Source organism: Oncorhynchus mykiss, chromosome 25 (genome assembly GCF_057628025.1).
Source record: "Oncorhynchus mykiss isolate SJ-2025 chromosome 25, ASM5762802v1, whole genome shotgun sequence".
Lineage (NCBI taxonomy): Eukaryota > Metazoa > Chordata > Actinopteri > Salmoniformes > Salmonidae > Oncorhynchus > Oncorhynchus mykiss.
The window spans coordinates 90,719,893-90,747,283 of record NC_143046.1 but is presented as its reverse complement, the minus strand read 5'-3'; the positions used below and the strand labels follow the sequence as shown (position 1 = coordinate 90,747,283).

At 41.3% G+C, this 27,391-nt stretch overlaps 1 protein-coding gene across 1 annotated transcript; it reads right to left on the bottom strand.

Moving 5' to 3' along the window:
* marc1 (mitochondrial amidoxime reducing component 1) lies at nt 1-26,855 on the bottom strand. Its single transcript, XM_036963123.2, has 7 exons — nt 26,444-26,855; nt 17,491-17,661; nt 15,169-15,334; nt 9,765-9,905; nt 6,635-6,696; nt 2,190-2,261; nt 1-501 (listed from the first exon to the last, which is right to left on the bottom strand). The coding sequence occupies exons 1-7, from the start codon at nt 26,692-26,694 to the stop codon at nt 375-377; spliced, it is 990 nt and encodes a 329-aa protein (XP_036819018.1). The 5' UTR covers nt 26,695-26,855; the 3' UTR covers nt 1-374.
* Nucleotides 26,856-27,391: the final 536 nt, after the last annotated feature.

Genomic DNA, 27,391 nt, shown 5'->3' with positions numbered 1-27,391 from the left:
TGAATGTAGCAAAAACGTTTATTGAACTGAACGCACCCCGGTAGACTTGCCCTCTCAGCACTAGCACTGTTTGATTGGTTGTTTTCCTTTCCATGATAAACATTTATATTTTCAAGCTCATACAGAACACACATTAAAACCAACTACAAAATGTTCTCAATCATAAAAAAGGAGATTTTTTTTTTTAAAACAAATTCCTATTTTTCCCCTCCATATAATCTCATAATCTTCAGCCTACTTAGAAAGAATGATTTAACTGCAAAATATGAAAAGCGCATTCTGTTCTAATTGTTATTTTGTGACTTTCTAATAATCTATGCCATCACACTACTACATGTAAAGCATATATTATAGTAGCTAGTCTTCCATCCATCTCAGTGGCTGGTCTTGTACACCACATCTCCAACCTGGAGTACCCCTGTCTTGCTGACGATATACATCTGTCCAAACAGGGGTGCTGCCTTATAGATGTTCTTCTGGGATGGGTCACACATTCGATAGCTGGGAAGCAAATCAAACCGTAGGAGTTAATACCTTCTATAGGCAATTACTTGTTCTAGTTGTTCTAGAACAGAAGTCACATTGTGCTTGATCACAGATGGCAGTTTTTCGAGAGAATCACATTTGTAATGCATTGTGGGTAAATTGTGACTGACTGATCTTCAAATAATAATGAGTAGTCATTTATGATGCGAGGTGATTTGTAGATCAGTCCGTCGGCAGTTACTTGCACTATCGAGCTGCAATATCGAACAAACCCAAAGACAGACAAATCCCACACTGAACAAAAAATATAAAACACTAAGATTTTACTGAGTTACAGTTCATATAAAAGAAATCAGTTAATTGAAATAAATAAATTAGGTCCCTAATCTATGAATTTCACATGACTGGGAATACAGATATGCATCTGTTGGTCTCAGAGCTTGGGGTGTGGATCAGAAAACCAGTCAGTATCTGGTGTGACCACCATTTGCCTCATGCAGCGCGACACATCTCCTTCACATAGAGTTGATCAGCAGCCGAAACGCGTCAGATTTTTTAAAACCTTGCTTCTATTGAACATGCCATACAAATAAAGGAATTGTTATTAATTATATGAAGAGTGCCTTGGTCCTCCTTTCGTTTTGTTGATCAGGCTGTTGATTATGGCCTGTGGAATGTTGTCCCACTCCTCTTCAATGACTGTGTTTAGATCTTGGATATTGGCGGGAACTGGAACACGCTGTCGATCCAGAGCATCCCAAACATGCTCAATGGGTGACATGTCTGGTGAGTATGCAGGCCATGGGACATTTTCAGTGTCCAGGAATTGTGTACAGATAGATCCTCGCGACATGGGGCCGTGCATTATCATGCTGAAACATGAGGTGATGGCGGTGGATGAATGGCACGACAATGGGCCTCAGGATCTCGTCACGGTATCTCTGTGCATTCAAATTGACATCGATAAAATGCAATTATGTTTGTTGTCCATAGCTTATGTCTGCGCATACCATAACCCCACCATGGGGCACTCTGTTCACAACGTTGACATCAGCAAATTTCTCGCCCACACAATGCCATACACGCTGTCTGCCATGTAGACAGGATGAGATGCCATCTGCTCGGTACAGTTGAAACCGGGATTCATCCGTGAAGAGCTCACTTCTCCAGTGTGCCAGTGGCCATCGAAGGTGATCATTTGACCACTGAAGTCAATTACGATGCTGAACGGTTGGATGACCAAATTCTTTTAAAAAAAACGAAGTTGGAGGCGGCTTATGGTTGAGAAATGAACATTCAACAATCTGGCAACAGCTGTGGTGGAAATTCCTGCAGCCAGCATGCCAATTGCACACTCCCTCATAATTTGACATCTGTGGCATTATGTTGTGTGACAAAACTGCACATTTTATAATGGCCTTTTATTGTACCCAGCACAAGGTGCTCCTGTGTAACGATCATGCTGTTTAATCAGCTTTTTGATATGCCACACCTGTCAGGTGGATGGATTATCTTGGCGAAGGAGAAATGCTCACTAAAGGGGATGTAAACAAATTTTTGCCCAAAAGATGAATAAGCTTTTGGTGCGTATGGAACATTTGTTTGTTCTTTTCTTCCAGCTCATGAAACATGGGACCAACACTTTACATGTTGCGTTTTAGATTTTTGTTCAGTGTATATATAGTGCCAGCTACTCTTGTTACCTTTTGAGTGTGTCCAGTGGTTGTTTCCTGCTGATGACTCCTGTTTCAGGGTCAACCGTGGTGGAGATGCATCTGGCGAGGATGACAAATGAGGATGACAAATGAGGATGACAAATGAGGATGACATCCTTTACTTATTAACACCTTAATAGTAATTTTATATAATGTTGGGTTCTGAGGTCCTGAGAAAATGAAAATATACAGTGGGGAGAAGAATAAAATGCTAATTAATTACTTAAAATCATACAATGTGATTTTCTGGATTTTTGATTCCGTCTCTCACAGTTGAAGTGTACCTATGATAAAAATTACAGACCTCTACATGCTTTGTAAGTAGGAAAACCTGCAAAATCGTCCGTGTATCTAATACTTGTTCTCCCCACTGTACTTATTCATGTTACTGGGGGAGTGCTGAGGTTTAGAGGGTCGACACTAGAAGTTAATGGTTGTAGGAGGAAGGTAGTGCAGGGAAGCGAGTACATGTGGCAGGCATTGATAAGCGGAGAGAGCCATAGATTAGTGGTGAAGGGGGGGGGGGGGTTGAGGTCAAGTCAGGTCACGTTAAGGGAGAAATAAAAGTTTATGGCCCGTATCACTTAGTGTCCTGCCTAGCAGTAAAGATACAATGTTTGTACAGATGTGTAGGAGGAGACTCAGCCTAGGTCTAATGGAGCTGTATTGATCCTCTGGGGATGAATAAACTTGGTTAAGCTTTCATAGTGTCTGTTGAGTTTTTACTCTGAGGAAGAGAACCTAACAATAATACAGTGACCCTGTGTTTATATAATATAGTGACCCTGTGTTTATATAATATAGTGACCCTGTGTTTATATAATATAGTGACCCTGTGTTTATATAATATAGTGACCCTGTGTTTATATAATATAGTGACCCTGTGTTTATATAATATAGTGACCCTGTGTTTATATAATATAGTGATCCTGTGTTTATATAATATAGTGACCCTGTGTTTATATAATATAGTGACCCTGTGTTTATATAATATAGTGATCCTGTGTTTATATAATATAGTGACCCTGTGTTTATATAATATAGTGACCCTGTGTTTATATAATTTAGTGACCCTGTGTTTATATAATATAGTGACCCTGTGTTTATATAATATAGTGACCCTGTGTTTATATAATATAGTGACCCTGTGTTTATATAATATAGTGATCCTGTGTTTATATAATATAGTGACCCTGTGTTTATATAATATAGTGACCCTGTGTTTATATAATATAGTGACCCTGTGTTTATATAATATAGTGATCCTGTGTTTATATAATATAGTGACCCTGTGTTTATATAATATAGTGACCCTGTGTTTATATAATATAGTGACCCTGTGTTTATATAATATAGTGACCCTGTGTTTATATAGTTGTATATAATATAGTGACCCTGTGTTTATATAATATAGTGACCCTGTGTTTATATAATATAGTGACCCTGTGTTTATATAATATAGTGACCCTGTGTTTATATAATATAGTGACCCTGTGTTTATATAATATAGGGACCCTGTGTTTATATAATATAGTGACCCTGTGTTTATATAATATAGTGACCCTGTGTTTATATAATATAGTGACCCTGTGTTTATATAATATAGTGACCCTGTGTTTATATAGTTTATATAATATAGTGACCCTGTGTTTATATAGTTTATATAATATAGTGACCCTGTGTTTATATAGTTTATATAATATAGTGACCCTGTGTTTATATAATATAGTGACCCTGTGTTTACATAGTTTATATAATATAGTGACCCTGTGTTTATATAATATAGTGACCCTGTGTTTATATAATATAGTGACCCTGTGTTTATATAATATAGTGACCCTGTGTTTATATAATATAGTGACCCTGTGTTTATATAACATAGTGACCCTGTGTTTATATAATATAGTGACCCTGTGTTTATATAATATAGTGACCCTGTGTTTATATAATATAGTGACCCTGTGTTTATATAATGTAGTGACCCTGTGTTTATATAATATAGTGATCCTGTGTTTATATAATATAGTGACCCTGTGTTTATATAATATAGTGACCCTGTGTTTATATAATATAGTGAGTGACCCTGTGTTTATATAATATAGTGATCCTGTGTTTATATAATATAGTGATCCTGTGTTTATATAATATAGTGACCCTGTGTTTATATAATATAGTGACCCTGTGTTTATATAATATAGTGACCCTGTGTTTATATAATATAGTGACCCTGTGTTTATATAATATAGTGACCCTGTGTTTATATAATGTAGTGACCCTGTGTTTATATAATATAGTGATCCTGTGTTTATATAATATAGTGACCCTGTGTTTATATAATATAGGGACCCTGTGTTTATATAATATAGTGACCCTGTGTTTATATAATATAGTGACCCTGTGTTTATATAATATAGTGACCCTGTGTTTATATCACATAGGGACCCTGTGTTTATATAATGTAGTGACCCTGTGTTTATATAGTTGTATATAATGTAGTGACCCTGTGTTTATATAATATAGTGACCCTGTGTTTATATAATATAGGGACCCTGTGTTTATATAGTATAGTGACCCTGTGTTTATATAATATAGTGACCCTGTGTTTATATAATATAGTGACCCTGTGTTTATATAATATAGTGACCCTGTGTTTATATAATACAGTGACCCTGTGTTTATATAATATAGTGACCCTGTGTTTATATAATATAGTGACCCTGTGTTTATATAATATAGTGACCCTGTGTTTATATAATATAGTGACCCTGTGTTTATATAATATAGTGACCCTGTGTTTATATAATGTAGTGACCCTGTGTTTATATAATATAGTGACCCTGTGTTTATATAATATAGTGACCCTGTGTTTATATAATATAGTGACCCTGTGTTTATATAATATAGTGACCCTGTGTTTATATAGTATAGTGACCCTGTGTTTATATAATATAGTGACCCTGTGTTCATATAATATAGGGACCCTGTGTTTATATAATATAGTGACCCTGTGTTTATATAATATAGTGACCCTGTGTTTATATAATATAGTGACCCTGTGTTTATATAGTATAGTGACCCTGTGTTTATATAATATAGTGACCCTGTGTTTATATAATATAGGGACCCTGTGTTTATATAATACAGTGACCCTGTGTTTATATAATATAGTGACCCTGTGTTTATATAATATAGTGACCCTGTGTTTATATAATATAGTGACCCTGTGTTTATATAATATAGTGACCCTGTGTTTATATAATATAGTGATCCTGTGTTTATATAATATAGTGACCCTGTGTTTATATAATATAGTGACCCTGTGTTTATATAATATAGTGACCCTGTGTTTATATAATATAGTGACCCTGTGTTTATATAATATAGTGACCCTGTGTTTATATAATATAGTGACCCTGTGTTTATATAATATAGTGACCCTGTGTTTATATAATGTAGTGACCCTGTGTTTATATAATATAGTGACCCTGTGTTTATATAATATAGTGACCCTGTGTTTATATAATATAGTGACCCTGTGTTTATATAATGTAGTGACCCTGTGTTTATATAATATAGTGACCCTGTGTTTATATAGTGTAGTGACCCTGTGTTTATATAATATAGTGACCCTGTGTTTATATAATATAGTGACCCTGTGTTTATATAATATAGTGACCCTGTGTTTATATAATATAGTGACCCTGTGTTTATATAGTGTAGTGACCCTGTGTTTATATAATATAGTGACCCTGTGTTTATATAATATAGTGATCCTGTGTTTATATAATATAGTGACCCTGTGTTTATATAGTTTATATAATATAGTGACCCTGTGTTTATTTAATATAGTGACCCTGTGTTTATTTAATATAGTGACCCTGTGTTTATATAATATAGTGACCCTGTGTTTATATAGTTTATATAATATAGTGACCCTGTGTTTATATAGTTTATATAATATAGTGACCCTGTGTTTATATAATATAGTGACCCTGTGTTTATTTAATATAGTGACCCTGTGTTTATATAATATAGTGACCCTGTGTTTATATAATATAGTGACCCTGTGTTTATATAATATAGTGACCCTGTGTTTATATAGTTTATATAATAGGGTCCCTATATTATATAAACACAGGGTCACTATATTATATAAACACAGGGTCACTATATTATATAAACACAGGGTCCCTATATTATATAAACACAGGGTCCCTATATTATATAAACACAGGGTCCCTATATTATATACAACTATATAAACACAGGGTCACTATATTATATAAACACAGGGTCCCTATGTGATATAAACACAGGGTCACTATATTATATCCATCTATATAAACACGACAATAGCAAACCTTTCTTGTGCCCGTAGCAACGGGAGGAAGTTTGTGATGATAAATGATGATCAGTAGTTAAGACCACATTACCTCCCACACGCCATCACACGGTGCAGCCGCACATTGCCAATCTGAAGATCTTCCCAAGAATCCTAACCGAGAGGAAGATTTAAATTAACGTTTTGGGAATATAATTAGTATCCTAAAACCCCAACACAATAAAACAAAGTAATGACTAAGTGGAATTACAAGAGGCCACTTTTAGCCTCAAAAGACCAGGATATTCCCCATAGAATGACATCTAGAATAACATAGAAACTCTGGATATACCAATTAAACCTCCTCAATTATAGAATTAACAAGGTTTACAAAAATGTGATATTGTTGGATGATGTTGGTTGATGTATGATGGTGGTGGTTGATGTATGATGTTGGTTGATGTATGATGGTGGTGGTTGATGTATGATGTTGGTTGATGTATGATGTTGATGATGTATGATGGTGGTTGATGTATGATGTTGGTTGATGTATGATGTTGTTGGTTGATGTTGGTTGATGTATGATGGTGGTTGATGTATGATGTTGGTTGATGTATGATGGTGGTTGATGGTGGTTGATGTATGATGGTGGTTGATGTATGATGTTGTTGGTTGATGTTGGTTGATGTATGATGTTGGTGGTTGATGTTGGTTGATGTATGATGTTGGTGGTTGATGGTGGTTGATGTATGATGTTGGTGGTTGATGTTGGTTGATGTATGATGTTGGTGGTTGATGTTGGTTGATGTATGATATTGTTGGATGATGTTGGTTGATGTATGATGTTGTTGGTTGATGTTGGTTGATGTATGATGTTGTTGGTTGATGATGTATGATGTTGGTTGATGTATGATGTTGGTTGATGTATGATGTTGTTGGTTGATGATGTATGATGGTGGTTGATGTATGATGTTGGTTGATGTATGATGTTGGTTGATGTATGATGTTGGTTGATGTATGATGTTGTTGGTTGATGATGTATGATGTTGGTTGATGTATGATGTTGGTTGATGATGTATGATGTTGGTTGATGTTGGTTGATGATGTATGATGTTGGTTGATGATGTATGATGTTGGTTGATGTTGGTTGATGATGTATGATGATGTTGGTTGATGGTGGTTGATGTTGGTTGATGTATGATGTTGGTTGATGTATGATGTTGTTGGTTGATGTTGGTTGATGTATGATGGTGGTTGATGTATGATGGTGGTTGATGTATGATGTTGGTTGATGTATGATGGTGGTTGATGTTGGTTGATGTATGATGTTGGTTGATGTTGGTTGATGATGTATGATGATGTTGGTTGATGTATGATGTTGGTTGATGATGTATGATGTTGGTTGATGATGTATGATGATGTTGGTTGATGATGTATGATGTTGGTTGATGTATGATGTTGATTGCTGTTGGTTGATGTTTGATGTGTGTGTGATGTTTGTTGATGTGGTGTGGTGTGTTGATGCTGTTTGATGTGTGTTGATGTGTGATGTTGTGTGATGTGATGATGCTGTTTGATGTGTGATGCTGTTTGATGTGTGATGTTGTGTGATGTGATGTGGTGTGATGTGGTGTGTGATGTGGTGTGTGATGGGTGGTGTGGTGTGTGATGTGTGGTGTGTGATGTGGTGTGATGTGATGTGATGTGGTGTGATGTGGTGTGGTGTGTGATCTGGTGTGGTGTGATGTGATGTGGTGTGTTGTGATGTGTGGTGTGGTGTGTGATATGATGTGGTGTGGTGTGGTGTGTGATGTTGTGTGATGTGGTGTGGTGTGATGTGGTGTGGTGTGATGTGATGTGATGTGGTGTGATGTGGTGTGGTGTGTGATCTGGTGTGGTGTGATGTGATGTGGTGTGGTGTGGTGTGGTGTGGTGTGGTGTGTTGTGGTGTGATGTGGTGTGATGTGGTGTGGTGTGGTGTGGTGTGATGTGGTGTGGTGTGGTGTGATGTGGTGTGGTGTGATGTGATGTGGTGTGTTGTGATGTGTGGTGTGGTGTGTGATATGATGTGATGTGGTGTGGTGTGGTGTGTGATGTTGTGTGATGTGGTGTGGTGTGGTGTGATGTGGTGTGGTGTGATGTGGTGTGGTGTGGTGTGATGTGATGTGGTGTGGTGTGATGTGATGTTGTGTGGTGTGATGTGTGTTGATGTGTAATGTTGTGTGGTGTGTTGATGTGTAATGTTGTGTGGTGTGTTGATGTGTAATGTTGTGTGGTGTGTTGATGTGTAATGTTGTGTGGTGTGTGTTGATGTGTAATGTTGTGTGGTGTGGTGTAATGTGTGTGGTGTGTAGATGTGTAATGTGTGTGGTGTGTTGATGTGTAATGTTGTGTGGTGTGTGTTGATGTGTGATGTGTGTTGATGTGTGTGGTGTGTTGATGTGTGATGTGTGATGCTGTGTGGTGTGTTGATGTGTAATGTTGTGTGGTGTGTGTTGATGTGTGATGTGTGTGGTGTGTTGATGTGTAATGTGTGTGGTGTGTTGATGTGTAATGTTGTGTGGTGTGTTGATGTGTAATGTTGTGTGGTGTGTTGATGTGTAATGTTGTGTGGTGTGTGTTGATGTGTAATGTTGTGTGGTGTGGTGTAATGTGTGTGGTGTGTAGATGTGTAATGTGTGTGGTGTGTTGATGTGTAATGTTGTGTGGTGTGTGTTGATGTGTGATGTGTGTTGATGTGTGTGGTGTGTTGATGTGTGATGTGTGATGCTGTGTGGTGTGTTGATGTGTAATGTTGTGTGGTGTGTGTTGATGTGTGATGTGTGTGGTGTGTTGATGTGTGATGTGTGTGGTGTGTGTTGATGTGTGATGTGTGTTGATGTGTGTGGTGTGTTGATGTGTAATGTTGTGTGGTGTGTGTTGATGTGTGATGTGTGTGGTGTGTGTTGATGTGTGATGTGTGTGATGTGTGTTGATGTGTGATGTGTGATGTTGTGTGGTGTGTGTTGATGTGTAATGTTGTGTGGTGTGTGTTGATGTGTGATGTGTGTGGTGTGTTGATGTGTAATGTTGTGTGGTGTGTGTTGATGTGTGATGTGTGTTGATGTGTAATGTTGTGTGGTGTGTGTTGATGTGTGATGTGTGTGGTGTGTGTTGATGTGTGATGCTGTGTAGATGCTGTGTGATGTGTGATGCTGTGTGGTGTGTGCGTGTTGATAAAGCTGAAAGCAATAACACTGTACCTCGTCAAAAGCATCACAATCACTGACCACGATGCTGGGTCGGAACCGTGCCACGGTGACCTCCTTCTCCAGCCTGCTGCTCAGGTCCTTCACAGAGGCTTCAGACAGCAGCATGATAGGGCCAAGGTCATTGTACACTATCTAGACAACAACATGACAGGACCAAATGTCAGGGTACACAACAACATGACAGGACCAAATGTCAGGGTACACAACAACATGACAGGACCAAATGTCAGGGTACACAACAACATGACAGGACCAAATGTCAGAGTACACAACAACATGCCAGGACCAAATGTCAGAGTACACAACAACATGACAGGACCAAATGTCAGAGTACACAACCTAGGGATGTAGCTGAGGTAAGTCGGACAGGCTCTCATGATGAGATAGCTCTGCCTGTGACTTAAAATGTAGTGTCACCCTTGACCTAAAAAGATAATTTCCTTTTGGCCTATTGGTTACGTCGGGTTGGTTTCCTGACTGGGAGACCAGGGTTCAGATCCTACCCGTGACAGACACAGAGTCTGACGACAATTAGGATATGTTGCACTTTGTGTTGTTGAACCCAGACTCACGAGTGAAAACAACGGAAGACTTCCATAACTTCTGAAATCAGTCGTGAGGACTAGAAAATCAGGAAAATAAAACAATTTACAGTCATGAAGTGGTTCTTATTTATATCGTAAAAAGGTGTGTTTCTTTAATCATGTAGGGAATACTGGTGACATTATAGGTGTGTGTTTAGAAAACTATGAGTCCTACTTTATTTAAACTTTTCTTATCCAGGAAGTCAAATCAATAAATTATTATTTGTGACCCACCGTCTCTTTTCAGTCTTTATGTTACATCGGATAAAAGTACAGACTCAAGAGTTTCTATATGACGTATCATACACGGTAGATGGAGGAAACTGTCACGCCCTGATCTGTTTCACCTGTCCTTGTGATTGTCTCCACCCCCTCCAGGTGTCACTTATTATCCCCAGTGTATTTATCCCTGTGTTTTCTGTGTCTCTGTACCAGTTTGTCCTGTTTCCAAGTCAACCAGCTTTTTCCCCGTTCTCCTGCTTTTTCCCCGTTCTCCTGCTTTTTTTATTCTCCTTTTTCTAGTCCTCCCGGTTTTGAGCCTTGCCTGTTTCTGGACTTTGTATCCGCCTGCCTGACCATTCTGCCTGCCTTGACCACGAGTCTGTCTGCCACTCTGTACCTCCTGGACTCTGAACTGGTTTTGATCTTTTAGTCTGTCCAACGACCGTTCTCTTGTCTACGCTTTTGGATGAATAAACATCGTAAGACTCCAACCATCTGCCTCCTGTGTCTCGCCTTGTGCCTTGATAGAAACATGAGGAAGTGATGCAACTTCAAAAGTTGATACACTTAGAATCTAATTCAGGACAAAAAAAAAAGGCATTCAAACATTTTGCTGTGATTTTCACACTTGCTCTACACTAATCCTTGAGAAATATATTTAGAAAATAAATACTTTCACTAAATTGCAAAAAAAATGGATTCTCTGAACATTATCTCACCAAGTAACCTCACTAGGGAAGCCATTTACGGCATTAAAATGGTCTCTTGTTGTGATAATAAAGATATCCTTTCACATTGAACAGCCAGTGCTGTTCTTTGTTTACGCTCATTGTAGCCTACAATTATGTTTTAAAAAAGTAAACAAACAAAGGCTTAGCCTAGTGGTTAGAGTGTAGAGGAGGCAGGGTAGCCTAGTGGTTAGAGTGTAGAGGAGGCAGGGTAGTCTAGTGGTTAGAGTGTAGGGGTGGCAGCGTAGCCTAGTGGTTAGAGTGTAGAGGAGGCAGGTAGCCTAGTGGTTAGAGTGTAGGGGTGGCAGCGTAGCCTAGTGGTTAGAGTGTGGAGGAGGCAGGTAGCCTAGTGGTTAGAGTGTAGGGGAGGCAGCGTAGCCTAGTGGTTAGAGTGTAGGGGAGGCAGGTAGCCTAGTGGTTAGAGTGTAGGGGCGGCAGCGTAGCCTAGTGGTTAGAGTGTAGGGGCGGCAGCGTAGCCTAGTGGTTAGAGTGTAGAGGAGGCAGGGTAGCCTAGTGGTTAGAGTGTAGAGGAGGCAGCGTAGCCTAGTGGTTAGAGTGTAGGGGTGGCAGGTAGCCTAGTGGTTAGAGTGTAGGGGAGGCAGCGTAGCCTAGTGGTTAGAGTGTAGGGGAGGCAGGTAGCCTAGTGGTTAGAGTGTAGGGGAGGCAGGTAGTCTAGTAGTTAGAGTGTAGGGGCGGCAGCGTAGTCTAGTGGTTAGAGTGTAGGGGTGGCAGCGTAGTCTAGTGGTTAGAGTGTAGGGGAGGCAGGTAGCCTAGTGGTTAGAGTGTAGGGGTGGCAGGTAGCCTAGTGGTTAGAGTGTAGGGGAGGCAGCGTAGCCTAGTGGTTAGAGTGTAGGGGAGGCAGGTAGCCTAGTGGTTAGAGTGTAGAGGAGGCAGCGTAGCCTAGTGGTTAGAGTGTAGGGGAGGCAGGTAGCCTAGTGGTTAGAGTGTAGGGGCGGCAGCGTAGCCTAGTGGTTAGAGTGTAGGGGCGGCAGCGTAGCCTAGTGGTTAGAGTGTAGGGGAGGCTGCGTAGTCTAGTGGTTAGAGTGTAGGGGCGGCAGTGTAGCCTAGTGGTTAGAGTGTAGGGGTGGCAGGTAGCCTAGTGGTTAGAGTGTAGGGGAGGCAGCGTAGCCTAGTGGTTAGAGTGTAGGGGAGGCAGGTAGCCTAGTGGTTAGAGTGTAGGGGAGGCAGGTAGTCTAGTGGTTAGAGTGTAGGGGAGGCAGGTAGCCTAGTGGTTAGAGTGTAGGGGTGGCAGGTAGCCTAGTGGTTAGAGTGTAGGGGAGGCAGCGTAGCCTAGTGGTTAGAGTGTAGGGGAGGCAGGTAGCCTAGTGGTTAGAGTGTAGGGGAGGCAGGTAGTCTAGTGGTTAGAGTGTAGAGGTGGCAGGTAGCCTAGTGGTTAGAGTGTAGAGGTGGCAGCGTAGCCTAGTGGTTAGAGTGTAGAGGTGGCAGCGTAGTCTAGTGGTTAGAGTGTAGGGGAGGCAGGTAGTCTAGTGGTTAGAGTGTAGGGGAGGCAGGTAGACTAGTGGTTAGAGTGTAGGGGAGGCAGGTAGTCTAGTGGTTAGAGTGTAGAGGCAGGTAGTCTAGTGGTTAGAGTGTAGAGGTGGCAGGTAGCCTAGTGGTTAGAGTGTAGGGGTGGCAAGTAGCCTAGTGGTTAGAGTGTAGGGGAGGCAGGTAGCCTAGTGGTTAGAGTGTAGGGGTGGCAGGTAGCCTAGTGGTTAGAGTGTAGGGGAGGCAGGTAGTCTAGTGGTTAGAGTGTAGGGGAGGCAGGTAGTCTAGTGGTTAGAGTGTAGGGGGGGCAGGTAGTCTAGTGGTTAGAGTGTAGGGGAGGCATGTAGCCTAGTGGTTAGAGAGTTGTACTAGTAACCGAAAGGTTGCATAGATCAAATCAATGAGCTGAAAAGGTACAAATTAGTCATTCTGCCCTTGAACAAGGCAGTTAACCCACTGTTCCTAGGCCATCATTGAAAATAAGACTTGCCTAATTAAATAAAGGTCAAATAACATTTAAAAAAATCTAGGCCTATATCATAAGATGCTTTGACTTCAGAAACTTTAGCTCAGTAAATCCGATGGATCTTTCAAATATCCATGGTAACAGAGACCAGGAAGTGCCATTTGACAGAGAATCTTTGAGTGACAGAATGGACACTCTTTCTCCTGAATGTCCCAGCCCCCTTATTATCTCAACCAATCATGGCTAGGCGAGATTCTGTATTTTCTCTGTGTCTAAACAGCTTAGTGATTTTCACATATGTACAAATTACAAACAGGTTTGTTATTAAGGCACATTCTGATCAAATGTTTACTTTTTTACGTTCAAATGCCTCTCCTGTAAAGTAGTAACGTCCGTCACACTGAGGGGGAAAGGGGTTTTTGTGTCTTCTTCACGACTGTATTGGTCTGCGTGGACCATGTTAATTCCTTAGTGATGTGGACACTCAGTCGTGGGTGAACAGGGAGTAGAGGAGGGGACTGAGCCTGACACCCACGAGGTTCCCGTGTTGAGGGTCAGCGTGGCGGATGTGTTGTTGCCTACCCTCACCACCTGGGGGGGGGGCGGCCCGTCAGGAAATCCAGGATCCAGTTTCAGAGGGAGGTGTTCAGGTCCTGAGATTAGTGATGAGCTTTGTGGGCACTATGGTGTTGAAAGCTGAGCTGTCGTCATTGAACAGCATTCTCACATAGGTATTCCTCTTGTCCAGGTGTGGAGTGCAATAGAGATTGCGTCATCTGTGGATCTGTGAATTGGAGTGGGTCTAGGGTTTCTGGGATAATGGTGTTGATGTGACCCATGACCAGCCTTTCAAAGCACTTCATGGCTACAGAGGTGAGTGCTACGGGGCCATAGTCATTTAGACAGGTTACCTTGGTGTTCTTGGACACAGGGACTATGGTGGTCTGCTTGAAACATGTAGGTATTACAGACTGGGTCAGGTTGAGACATGTAGGTATTACAGACTGGGTCAGGTTGAGACATGTAGGTATTACAGACTGGGTCAGGTTGAGACATGTAGGTATTACAGACTGGGTCAGGTTGAGACATGTAGGTATTACAGACTGGGTCAGGTTGAGACATGTAGGTATTACAGACTGGGTCAGGTTGAGACATGTAGGTATTACAGACTGGGTCAGGTTGAGACATGTAGGTATTACAGACTGGGTCAGGTTGAGACATGTAGGTATTACAGACTAGGTTAGGGACAGGTTGAACATGTAGGTATTACAGACTGGGTCAGGGAGAGGTTGAAAATGTCAGTGAAGACACTTGACATCTGATCAGCAGTGTATGTTCTGAGTTTGCAACCTGGTAATCCATCTGGCCCCGCGGCCTTGTGAATGTTCATCTCTTTAAAGGTTTTACTCACATCGGCTACAGAGAGCAAGATCACACAGTCGTCGGGAACAGCTGGTGCTCTGATGCATGGTTCCAGTGTTTCTTGCTTCGATGCGAGTATCGAAGGAATTTAGCTCGTCTGATAAGCTCGCGTGACTTGGCAGCTCGCGTGACTTGGCAGCTCGCGGCTGGGTTTCCATGTGTAATCCGCGATAGGGTTCAAAGCCCTGTCACATCCGACGAGCGTCAGACCCGATGTAGTATTGATCTTAGTCCTGTGTTGAAGTCCCACTGAGGTCAGAAGTCCTCTTTTAAAAAAAGGGAGGAAATGCAAGTGTGGAATAAGCATAACTTTACTATGTTAATCAAACCCGTCAACTAAGTCATAAAGTGATAACTAAAGGTATTAAGACAAACAAAAACCTTTGTCCTTGATCCCTTTAATGTTTGCAATTTTCTCTCTGGCTGGAGCTGCCTACTACTTTGAATGATCAAATATATTAAAATCTATCCACCAACTGAGCTGTTACCTTTTCATTGCGAGGAAAGAGAGGCTCGCTATCCGCTGATCTCCTGTGTGTCATGTGGGGTTCAAAGTGCACCAGGCGATAGGTTTTACCTGCCCCCAGGTAGCGGGTCAGCCAGCTAGACGCCTCGTCCCCACAGTCCCTGCCCTGGATGTCTGTACTAAACACTCTGGGACACAGAGAAGAAGAGTTAAGACACTTCCTGCTGACACAGACAGAAGGGTTAAGACACTTCCTGCTGACACAGACAGAAGTTAAGACACTTCCTGCTGACACAGACAGAGGTTAAGACACTTCCTGCTGACACAGACTGAAGGGTTAAGACGCTTCCTGCTGACACACACAAAAGGGTTAAGACACTTCCTGCTGACACAGACAGAAGGGTTAAGACACTTCCTGCTGACACAGACAGAAGGGTTAAGACACTTCCTGCTGACACAGACAGAAGGGTTAAGACACTTCCTGCTGACACAGACAGAAGGGTTAAGACACTTCCTGCTGACACAGACAGAAGGGTTAAGACACTTCCTGCTGACACAGACAGAAGGGTTAAGACACTTCCTGCTGACACAGACAGAAGGGTTAAGACACTTCCTGCTGACACAGACAGAAGGGTTAAGACACTTCCTGCTGACACAGACAGAGGTTAAGACACTTCCTGCTGACACAGACTGAAGGGTTAAGACACTTCCTGCTGACACACACAAAAGGGTTAAGACACTTCCTGCTGACACAGACAGAAGGGTTAAGACACTTCCTAATGACACAGACAAAAGGGTTAAGACACTTCCTGCTGACACAGACAGAAGGGTTAAGACACTTCCTGCTGACACAGACAGAAGGGTTAAGACACTTCCTGCTGACACAGACAGAAGGGTTAAGACACTTCCTCTTGACAAATACAGAAGGGTTAAGACACTTCCTCTTGACACAGACAGAAGGGTTAAGACACTTCCTGCTGACACAGACAGAAGGGTTAAGACACTTCCTCTTGACACAGACAGAAGAGTTAAGACACTTCCTGCTGACACAGACAGAAGAGTTAAGACACTTCCTGCTGACACAGACAGAAGGGTTAAGACACTTCCTCTTGACACAGACAGAAGAGTTAAGACACTTCCTGCTGACACAGACAGAAGGGTTAAGACACTTCCTGCTGTCACAGACAGAAGGGTTAAGACACTTCCTGCTGACACAGACAGAAGGATTAAGACACTTCCTGCTGACACAGACAGAAGGGTTAAGACACTTCCTGCTGACACAGACAGAAGAGTTAGACACTATATAGAAAAATACAAGTTTGAAAATTTCGGAAAGAATAGACAACTGGTTCGACCAATATTTATTTTAGTTGGGGACAGACCCTAATTACAATATATGTCACAAGAGATTTCACAACACATTAAGTGTGTGCCAACAGGCCCCTACTCTACAACACAAAATCCATGTGTACATGTGTGTGTGTGTATATATGTGTGTACATGTTTGTAATCCATGTGTACGTGTGTGTATGTTATCCGTGTGTGTGTATGTTATCGTGTGTCTGTACCAATGTTTGTGTTGCTTCACAGTCCCTGCTGTTCCATAAGGTGTGACAAAACTAGGGCCTGTAGGACCTGCCTTGTTGATAGTGTTGTTAAGAAGGTAGAAACTAGGGCCTGTAGGCCCTGCCTTGTTGATAGTGTTGTTAAGAAGGTAGAAACTAGGGCCTGTAGGACCTGCCTTGTTGATAGTGTTGTTAAGAAGGTAGAAACTAGGGCCTGTAGGACCTGCCTTGTTGATAGTGTTGTTAAGAAGGTAGAAACTAGGGCCTGTAGGACCTGCCTTGTTGATAGTGCTGTTAAGAAGGTAGAAACTAGGGCCTGTAGGACCTGCCTTGTTGATAGTGTTGTTAAGAAGGTAGAAACTAGGGCCTGTAGGACCTGCCTTGTTGATAGTGTTGTTAAGAAGGCAGAGTAGCGCTGTATTATGGACAGACTTCTCCCCATCTTAGCTACTGTTGTATCAATATGTTTTGACCATGACAATTCAGGGTTACTCCAAACAGTTTAGTCACCTCAACTTGCTCAATTTCTACATTATTCATTACAAGATTTAGTTGAGGTTTAGGGTTTAGTGAATGATTTGCCCCAAATACAACGCATTTTAATAGTTAGGACTAACTTATTCCTTGCCACCCACTCTGAAACTAACTGCATTTCTTTGTTAAGTGTTGCAGTCATTTCAGTCGCTGTGGTAGCTGACGTGTACAGTGTTGAGTCATCCACATACACAGACACACTGGCTTTACTCAAAGCCCAGTGGCATGTCATTAGTAACACATACCTGCAGTCAATGACAGGGTTGTCGGGCTGCAGTAGGGGGAACCTGAGCTCCTCCATGTCTGGACCGTTCAGACACACCTGCCCCCCCTCGCTGGTCAGAGATACCAGAACAAGGCGAGGCTCCTGTCTGCCCGTCACGAAATGACCATCCTCAGTGATCACCAGCCAGTGCCTGCAGAAAAACACAGCATTATCCAGGGGGTGACAGTTAGTTAGTGGGGCGGCAGGGTAGACTTAGTGGTTAGAGAGTTGGACTAGTAACCGGAAGGTTGCAAATTCAAACCCCAGAGCTGACAAGGTACAAATCTGTCGTTCTGCCCCTGAACAGGCAGTTTAACCCACTGTTAGGGCACTACTTTAGACCAGGACCCATAGGGAATAGGGCACTACTTTAGACCAGGGCCCATAGGGAATAGGGCACTACTTTAGACCAGGGCCCATAGGGAATAGGGCACTACTTTAGACCAGGGCCCATAGGGAATAGGGCACTACTTTAGACCAGGGCCCATAGGGAATAGGGCACTACTTTAGACCAGGGCCCATAGGGAATAGGGCACTACTTTAGACCAGGGCCCATAGGGAATAGGGCACTACTTTAGACCAGGGCCCATAGGGAATAGGGCACTACTTTAGACCAGTCCCATAGGGAATAGGGCACTACTTTAGACCAGGGCCCATAGGGAATAGGGCACTACTTTAGACCAGGGCCCATAGGGAATAGGGCACTACTTTAGACCAGGACCCATAGGGAATAGGGCACTACTTTAGACCAGGGCCCATAGGGAATAGGGCACTACTTTAGACCAGGGCCCATAGGGAATAGGGCACTACTTTAGACCAGGGCCCATAGGGAATAGGGCACTACTTTAGACCAGGGCCCATAGGGAATAGGGCACTACTTTTGACCAGGGCCCATAGGGAATAGGGCACTACTTTAGACCAGGGCCCATAGGGAATAGGGCACTACTTTAGACCAGGGCCCATAGGGAATAGGGCACTACTTTAGACCAGGGCCCATAGGGAATAGGGCACTACTTTAGACCAGGGCCCATAGGGAATAGGGCACTACTTTAGACCAGGGCCCATAGGGAATAGGGCACTACTTTAGACCAGGGCCCATAGGGAATAGGGCACTACTTTAGACCAGGGCCCATAGGGAATAGGGCACTACTTTAGACCAGGGCCCATAGGGAATAGGGCACTACTTTAGACCAGGGCCCATAGGGAATAGGGCACTACTTTAGACCAGAATGACAGAAATCCCCTTCAGAATATGGTAATTAATCTTAACAAAACACGCAAGCTTGAAGACGTTAGAATAAGTGTCCACGGGGCCTCCCGATTGGTTAAAGCTGTCATCGAGGCAAAGGGTGGCTACTTTGAAGAATCTCAAATATATTTTGATTTGTTTAACACTTTTTTGGTTACTACATGATTCCATATGTGTTATTTCATAGTTTTGATGTCTTCACTATTATTCTACAATGTAGAAAATATTAAAAATAAAGAAAAACCCTGGAATGAGTTGGTGTGTCCAAACTGTTGACTGGTACTGTCCACTGAATATAAACGCAACATGTAAAGTGTTGGTCCCATGTTTCACGAGCTAAAATAAAAGACCACAGAAATGTTCCATATGTACAAAAAGCGTATTTATTTCAAATTTGGTGCACAAATGTGTTTACATCCCTGTTAGTGAGCATTTCTCCTTTGCCAAGAAAATCCATCCACTCTGACAGGTGTGGCATATCAAGAAGCTGATTAAACAGCATGATCATTACACAGGTGCACCTTGTGCTGGAGACAATAAAAAAAGGCCAGTTTAAAATGTGCAGAAGAGAGAAAGAAAAAAAGTCAAGAAGCTTGTCGCCTTGCCTTCCCGCCTTTCGGCGGAGACATGAGCATCTGTCATTATATTCAGATCTCGGGTGTAAATGTGAAGGTGCACTGTCCAGAGGAGTGAAGGAAACGAGACCAAAAAAGACACCGTGAGAGCAAGTCGGACGTAAACGCTCAGACAAACTAAAAATAACAAAATCTTGATTCTTGTGACACAGGCATTTGGAATATCGTGTGAAAAACATACATTTGAATGAATTCAACATACGGAAAGTATTCAGACCCTTTGACTTTTTACACATTGTTACGTTACAGCCTTATTCTAAAATATATATATATATATATATATATATATTTTATTTTTATTTTTTTATCTAAAACACAATACCCCCATAATGACAGACTGAAAAAAAAATGTTTTTTTGAAATTTTGGCAAATGTATTAAAAATGGTAAACAGAAATACCTTATTTACATAAGTATTCAGACCCTTTGCTATGAGACTCTAAATTGAGCTCAGGTGCATCCTGTTTCCATTGATCATCCTTGAGATGTTTCTACAACTTGATTTACCGGTGGTAAATTCAATTGATTGGACATGATTTGGAAAGGTACACCCCTGTCTATAGAAGGTCCCACAGTTGACAGTGCATGTCAGAGCAAAAACCAAGCCATGAGGTCGGCGGAATTGTCGGTAGAGCTCCGAGACAGGATTGTGTCTAGGCACAGATCTGGGGAAGGGTACCAAAACATTTCTGCAGCATTGAAGGTCCCCAAGAACCCAGTGGTCTCCATCATTCTTAAATGGAAGAAGTATGGAACCACCAAGACTCTTTCTAGAGCTGGCCGCCAAACTGAGCAATCAGAGGAGAAGGGCCTTGGTCAGGGAGGTGACCAAGAACCCAATGGTCACTCTGACAGAGCTCCAGAGTTCCTCTGTGGAGATGGCAGGACCTTCCAGAAGAACAACCATCTCTGCAGCACTCCACCAATCAGGCCTTTATGGTAGAGTGGCCAGACGGAAGCCACTCCTCAGTAAAAGGATGCTCTCAATTGTGGCATCTGTAGAAATTTGTGAGTGTTTCCGATGACAAGCCACATTTTTCAGCCTCCTGGGGATGAAGAGGCGCTGTTGTGCCTTCTTCACCACACTGTCTGTATGAGTGGACCATTTCAGTTTGTCCGTGATGTCTACTGTACATCGAGGAACTTGAAACTTTCCACCTTCTCCACTGCTGTCCTGTTGATGTGGATAGGGGCGTGCTCCCTCTGCTGTTTCCTGAAGTCCACGATCATCTCCTTTGTTTTGTTGACGTTGAGTGAGAGGTTGTTTTCCTGACGCCACAATCCGAGTGCCCTCACCTCCCATTATGGGCTATTGTGATGTCATTATGGGGTATTGTGATGTCATTATGGGGTATTGTGATGTCATTATGGGGTATTGTGATGTCATTATGGGGTATTGTGATGTCATTATGGGGTATTGTGTGTAGATTGATGAGGGGGAAAAAAACTATTTAATACAATTTTTCGAATTAGGCCGTAATGTAACAAAATGTGGAAAAAGTCAAGGGGTCTGAATACTTTGTGATTATTGCCCCGTCCTACGCGGCACTGATGTCACAGAGACACGCCACGCTGAAGAGTAAAGCTACCGTCTGTTACTTAATACAGCTCCAATGTGTTTACAGTGTAAACTCAGCCTTGTCTCAGGATGGTAAGTTGGTGGTTGAAGATATCCCTCTAGTGGTGTGGGGGCTGTGCTTTGGCAAAGTGGGTGGGGTTATATCCTTCCTGTTTGGCCCTGTCCGGGGGTGTCCTCGGATGGGGCCACAGTGTCTCCTGACCTCTCCTGTCTCAGCCTCCAGTATTTATGCTGCAGTAGTTTATGTGTCGGGGGGCTAGGGTCAGTTTGTTATATCTGGAGTACTTCTCCTGTCCTATTCGGTGTCCTGTGTGAATCTAAGTGTGCGTTCTCTAATTCTCTCCTTCTCTCTTTCTTTCTCTCTCTCGGAGGACCTGAGCCCTAGGACCATGCCCCAGGACTACCTGACATGATGACTCCTTGCTGTCCACTGTCCACCTGGCCGTGCTGCTGCTCCAGTTTCAACTGTTCTGCCTTATTATTATTCGACCATGCTGGTCATCTATGAACATTTGAACATTTTTTTTTTATTTTTTTTATTTAACCTTTATTTAACCAGGCAAGTCAGTTAAGAACAAATTCTTATTTTCAATGACGGCCTGGGAACAGTGGGTTAACTGCCTGTTCAGGGGCAGAACGACAGATTTGTACCTTGTCAGCTTGGGGGTTTGAACTCACAACCTTCCGGTTACTAGTCCAACGCTCTAACCACTAGGCTACCCTGCCGCCCAACATCTTGGCCATGTTCTGTTATAATCTCCACCCCGCACAGCCAGAAGAGGACTGGCCACCCCACATAGCCTGGTTCCTCTCTAGGTTTCTTCCTAGGTTTTGGCCTTTCTAGGGAGTTTTTCCTAGCCGCCGTGCTTCTACACCTGCATTGCTTGCTGTTTGGGGTTTTAGGCTGGGTTTCTGTACAGCACTTTGAGATATCAGCTGATGTACGAAGGGCTATATAAATACATTTGATTTGATTTGATTTAAAGCTGTTGTCTGTTACTTAATACAGCTCCAATGTGTTTACAGTGTAAAGCTGTTGTCTGCTACTTAATACAGCTCCAATATGTTTACAGTGTAAAGCTGTTATCTGTTACTTAATACAGCTCCAATGTGTTTACAGTGTAAAGCTGTTGTCTGTTACTTAATACAGCTCCAATGTGTTTACAGTGTAAAGCTATCGTCTGTTACTTAATACAGCTCCAATATGTTTACAGTGTAAAGCTGTTGTCTGTTACTTAATACAGCTCCAATGTGTTTACAGTGTAAAGCTTTATTCTGGAACATTCTAATGCCTTGATTTTATCTGAAATACACAGTGAAATGATTGAAAACTTCATTGAGTTCACCTCCCAGATCGGAAACATTTGTTGTGATATTGTGTATAAAGAAAGACACAACTTTACAATTTAAAATGACTGAAATGGTATAAAATTCTATGTATTGTTAGTTTGGGATTTTGTCTAGACCTATACAACTAAGACTATTTTCGAAGTAAGAGAACATTTATCCTTTAACATGTCATGTGTTCTCTTGAGATGAAAGTGTTATGTACAGTTTTACTACAAGATATGAATTGCCACAATGTTTGTTCTTCATAGTATGTATTTTATTAAAATACATAATATTATTATTATTACAAAAATGAAGTTCTAAGCTAACATACGGAATTGTTTTAAGTTAGCTAAATGATCCTTGATATGACTATTTGACTTTGAATGTTAAGACCCCTTAAGGTGTCAACGAATACAAAAACCTTATTAGATGAAACATTGAATTTAGCATTACTGCTATTAGCCCATAGAAACACATTGAATAACAGATAGTCCTTACTGCTATTAGCCAATAGAAACACATTGAATAACAGATAGGCCTTACTGCTATTAGCCCATAGAAACACATTGAATAACAGATAGTCCTTACTGCTATTAGACCATAGAAACACTGTGAATAACAGATAGTCCTTACTGCTATTAGCCAATAGAAACACATTGAATAACAGATAGTCCTTACTGCTATTAGCCCATAGAAACACATTGAATAACAGATAGTCCTTACTGCTATTAGCCAATAGAAACACATTGAATAACATATAGTCCTTACTGCTACTAGCCAATAGAAACACACTGAATAACGGATAGTCCTTACTGCTATTAGCCCATAGAAACACATTGAATAACAGATAATCCCAAAATGAAGTTTGTTCTGAAGTATCTGTCCTGTTGACATGCATGTATCCCCTTATTTTAGGCACTAAACTATCTACATACAGTACCAGTCTAAAGTTTGGACACACCTGCTCATTCAAGGGTTTTTATTTATTTTTTACTATTATCTACATTATAGAATAATAGTGAAGACATCAAAACTATGAAATAACACACATTGAATCATGTAGTAAACAAATAAGTCTTAACCAAAGCTAAATATATTTTATATTTGAGATTCTTCAAAGTAGCCACCCTTTGCTTTGATGAAAGCTTTGCACAGGCTTGGCATTCTCTCAACCAGCTTCGTGAGGTAGGCACCTGGAATGCATTTCAATTAGCAGGTGTAACTTGTTAAAAGTTCACTTGTGGAATTTCTTTCCTTCTTAATGCGTTTGAGCCAATCAGTTGTGTTGTGACAAGGTAGGGGGGGGGGGGGGGGGGTATACAGAAGATATCCCTATTTGGTAAAAGACCAAGTCCATATTATGGCAAGAACAGCTCAAATAAGCAAAGAGAAACGACAGTCCATCATTACTGTTATTTATTCGTGTTGATGTTTTGACTATTATTCTACAATGTAGAAAATAGTTCAAATAAAGAAAAACCCTGGAATGAGTCGGTGTGTCCAAACTGTTGACCAGCACTGGATGTGTTTTACTATTATGACCTGCAGCTGACGGTCAAGCAGTGAGGCAGGCTGTTGCGGAGTGACTGAGTTGGGAGAGAGGCCGGAGGGGTGTGTCTGCCGCGCTACAGCTATTGGCTGAGTCATGTGAGAGCGCCGCGTGTGCACGTCGTCGTGACAACTTTTTTTTTTTTTTTTTTTACCTGTTTGTAGGTATGCTATTTAAGCGAGTCAATGGGGACAAAGCACTGGAAAACAACATTGGGCGCACCAGAGGGCATTACATTTATTCGCCTGGAGGTGGTTTGAACTGCGTTCTAATGTTGCCTGCTTAAAGAAAACATGCTCAGTTCCTGGGTCTCGAGGGGCTGCCCCGAGTGGAAATTTAAAATGGAAGTTATGGAACTCCCTCGCGTAGTTATTTTTTAATGGGGAAAAGTCCTCAATGAAACTGACATTAGGCCAAATGTGGAGAATTATATATTTGTCTCTGTTGGCCATCAAATAGCCTATTCATTTAAATGGAATTGTAGGCTACCACAATAAATATGTTGAAATGACGATATCACGGAAGTTATTGCAAATTAATTTTTGACACTTGTGTAGCCTACCTGGAAAACCAATTGAATAAATAGCCTATAAAACTTCAGTGTATTATTGTTGTAGCCTTGTGTTACTGTGCTATTATTCATGGGCATGTTTAGTTCATTAAATTGTAAATGATCAAAGCTTAATCGCAATTGCCAATCAGTTAGACAAGTATATTCAGTTCATATACATATTATTAATATTTCATTCAGGGATTTAAATGATGACCCCCCTCCCCCCCATCCATCCTCTGTATTCCTGCAGGCTATTGGGGAAACAAAGCACAAACATCAAAATCGCCTCACTATTCATGTTGAATAAATGAGTCTGTCAATTTGAACTAGGCAAGCTGCTAAATCTAAATCGTTCTTGTCTACATCTTGTCTAGGTTACTGTAGGTTATCTGACATTAGATGTAGACCTATCAGGGGCTATAGGCTACCTGCCTTTATCTACTCAAAACCACGGCAAAACTGAATTACAATCATAAACCCAGATTTTAGTCTGTAGCCTATGTCTATTGAAATGACAAGTCAATCTCGCAAATGGGCCATTTTATAACGGTTTGTAGTCTTAACATCTGGCACATAATAACGGCACAATTGCCAGAAAAAAAAGCCCAACATTCGTTTTTTTTTTACGTTCATCCAAGTGTTTCTTACTCAGAGATTGAGGTCCTCTGTCCAACTTTCTTCACTCAGTCTCTCCTGTCGGATTTATCTATAGCTATCCACATGCGCAAAGGCGATTTATTTACAATTATAAACCTGGTTAGAGCCCTGAATGCTGATTGGCAGAAAGCCGTGGAATATTAGATCATATACCACAGGTATGACAAAACATTTAGTTTGACTACTAATTGCGTTGGTAACCAGTTTATAATAGCAATAAGGCACCCCGGGGGTTAGTGATATACGGCCATTATACCACCGCTTAACCGCTGTATCCAGGCACCCCGCGTGTAGCGTCATGCTTAAAAAAAACAGCTCTTAGCCGTGGAATATTGGCCATATACCACACCCCCCTTGTGACGTATAGCTTAATCATAGCAGTCAAACGAGTTAAACGGACATCCATTGATGGAGAATTATCTGGCGAGTTTAATAAGGGCAAATTATATTTTCTCTTGCCACATATTGAAATTCCTTTATTATGTACATTTCATAGCTTGTAATAATCATTATTTTGAGGAAACACAATATTTGCTGCTAAAGTTGTTACAAGTTACTATGATATTCATTCTTAAATGGCTCGATAACGTTGTGGAAAAAGGGGGTTTATTGTATAAAATATGGCAACTCCTCTTGCTGTGAAAATAAAATAATTGGGCTCGTTTTTATGCCTTGTGGGCAGCATTTCATTGGTCATTGGTTTTAGAAATGTTTGCTTGACCTGGCAATGCGGGGTGGTTACAGCCAACCACAACCTTCCTGACAAGTTTGGATGATGACACTTGGGGACCTCCTGATTCAAAAACGGACAAACGTGCAATTTGTTGTTGTGGTGAACATGCAATTTGTTCAACATGATAATCACCAATGATAATCAACCCTGGATTTCTGATGCTACATGTATTGGACTTTGAGAGGCTTTGAAGCCTCTGGTCGGGCCATATTGGCACTCCGCCATAGGAATTAATAGAATTGTGCAGTATCAATTAAATGTTTTAAGGACAAAATTACATGTATTTAATGGCAGGGCGCTGGACACTGGATATCTGCTACATTGCCATGCTGGGATTGTTCGCTCTCTTTTCATGTCCTGACAGTGAGTAAGTAGCTGTGATTGTTTTATCAGTTATCTGGCGTAGGCTACGGTCAGACTGGCCTGTGAGTTTGGAGTCAATATACCGTCAAATAGAGAACTGCAATGGTCATTCTCTCATTTCTGATCTGTGGTCATAACGGTGGGTAAAAGTAGTACTGACGCCTATAAATCATTGATAATCACTAACACGAATCAACATGTGTCACCAATTCAAGCAGTGTCGGCCAACATTAGCCTAAACTCAATAACATTCATTTATAGTTATGAAAATAAATGCTACTGACCGATCTTGTAGTTCACCGCACTTCAAACCAATCTGTTGACATTCTGCGAGGGCCACGGACACGGCTTTCCCCGATTTCAGTGGGTGAATGAGCAGCTGTGACACAACTCCCACACGGACAACTTTCTCCGGCTTGAGGAAATACTTATACCCAAGTCCCAGTCCGACAACAGTAAGACCAGCACCTCCAGCTAACAGCAGGGCTTTCCTATTCTCTGTGAACGCATTAATTAACACTTCTTTAAAGTACATCTTTACTTTTCAAACGGCTCAGATGGACATTGAACCAGAGACTGTTTCGTGTTGAACTTGTTAGTGAAGGGGCTGTTCTATGATGACGTCAGATAAACAGGACTAGTTCCTGGGCTCTGAATTGTACGAAGGACTAGTTCCTGGGTCCTGAATTTAGGAATGGATTATTGAAGGTGCTGAAGTTGGAAGACTATCAGCTTGTCATTATAACATTATTTGCAGACCAATTTGTACACAATAATTCTACATATACACAGTGGTGTAAAGGGTTAGGGTTAGGGTTAATTCTACATATACACAGTGGTGTAAAGTACTTAAGTAAAAAATAATTTAAAGTCAAATCAAATAATTTTTTATTTGTTGCATGCAGATGTTAATGGTCACATACACATGGTTAGCAGATGTTGATGCGAGTGTAGCGAAATGCTTGTGTTTCTAGATCCGACAATGCAGTAATAACCAACGAGTAATCTAACCTAAACAATTCCAAAACTACTACCTTATACACACAAGTGTAAAGGGATAAAGAATATGTACATAAAGATATATGAATGAGTGATGGTACAGAACGGCATAGGCAAGATGGAGTATAGAGTACAGTATATACATATGAGATGAGTATGTAAACAAAGTGGCATAGTTTAAAGTGGCTAGTGATACATGTATTACATAAAGATGCTGTAGATGATATAGAGTA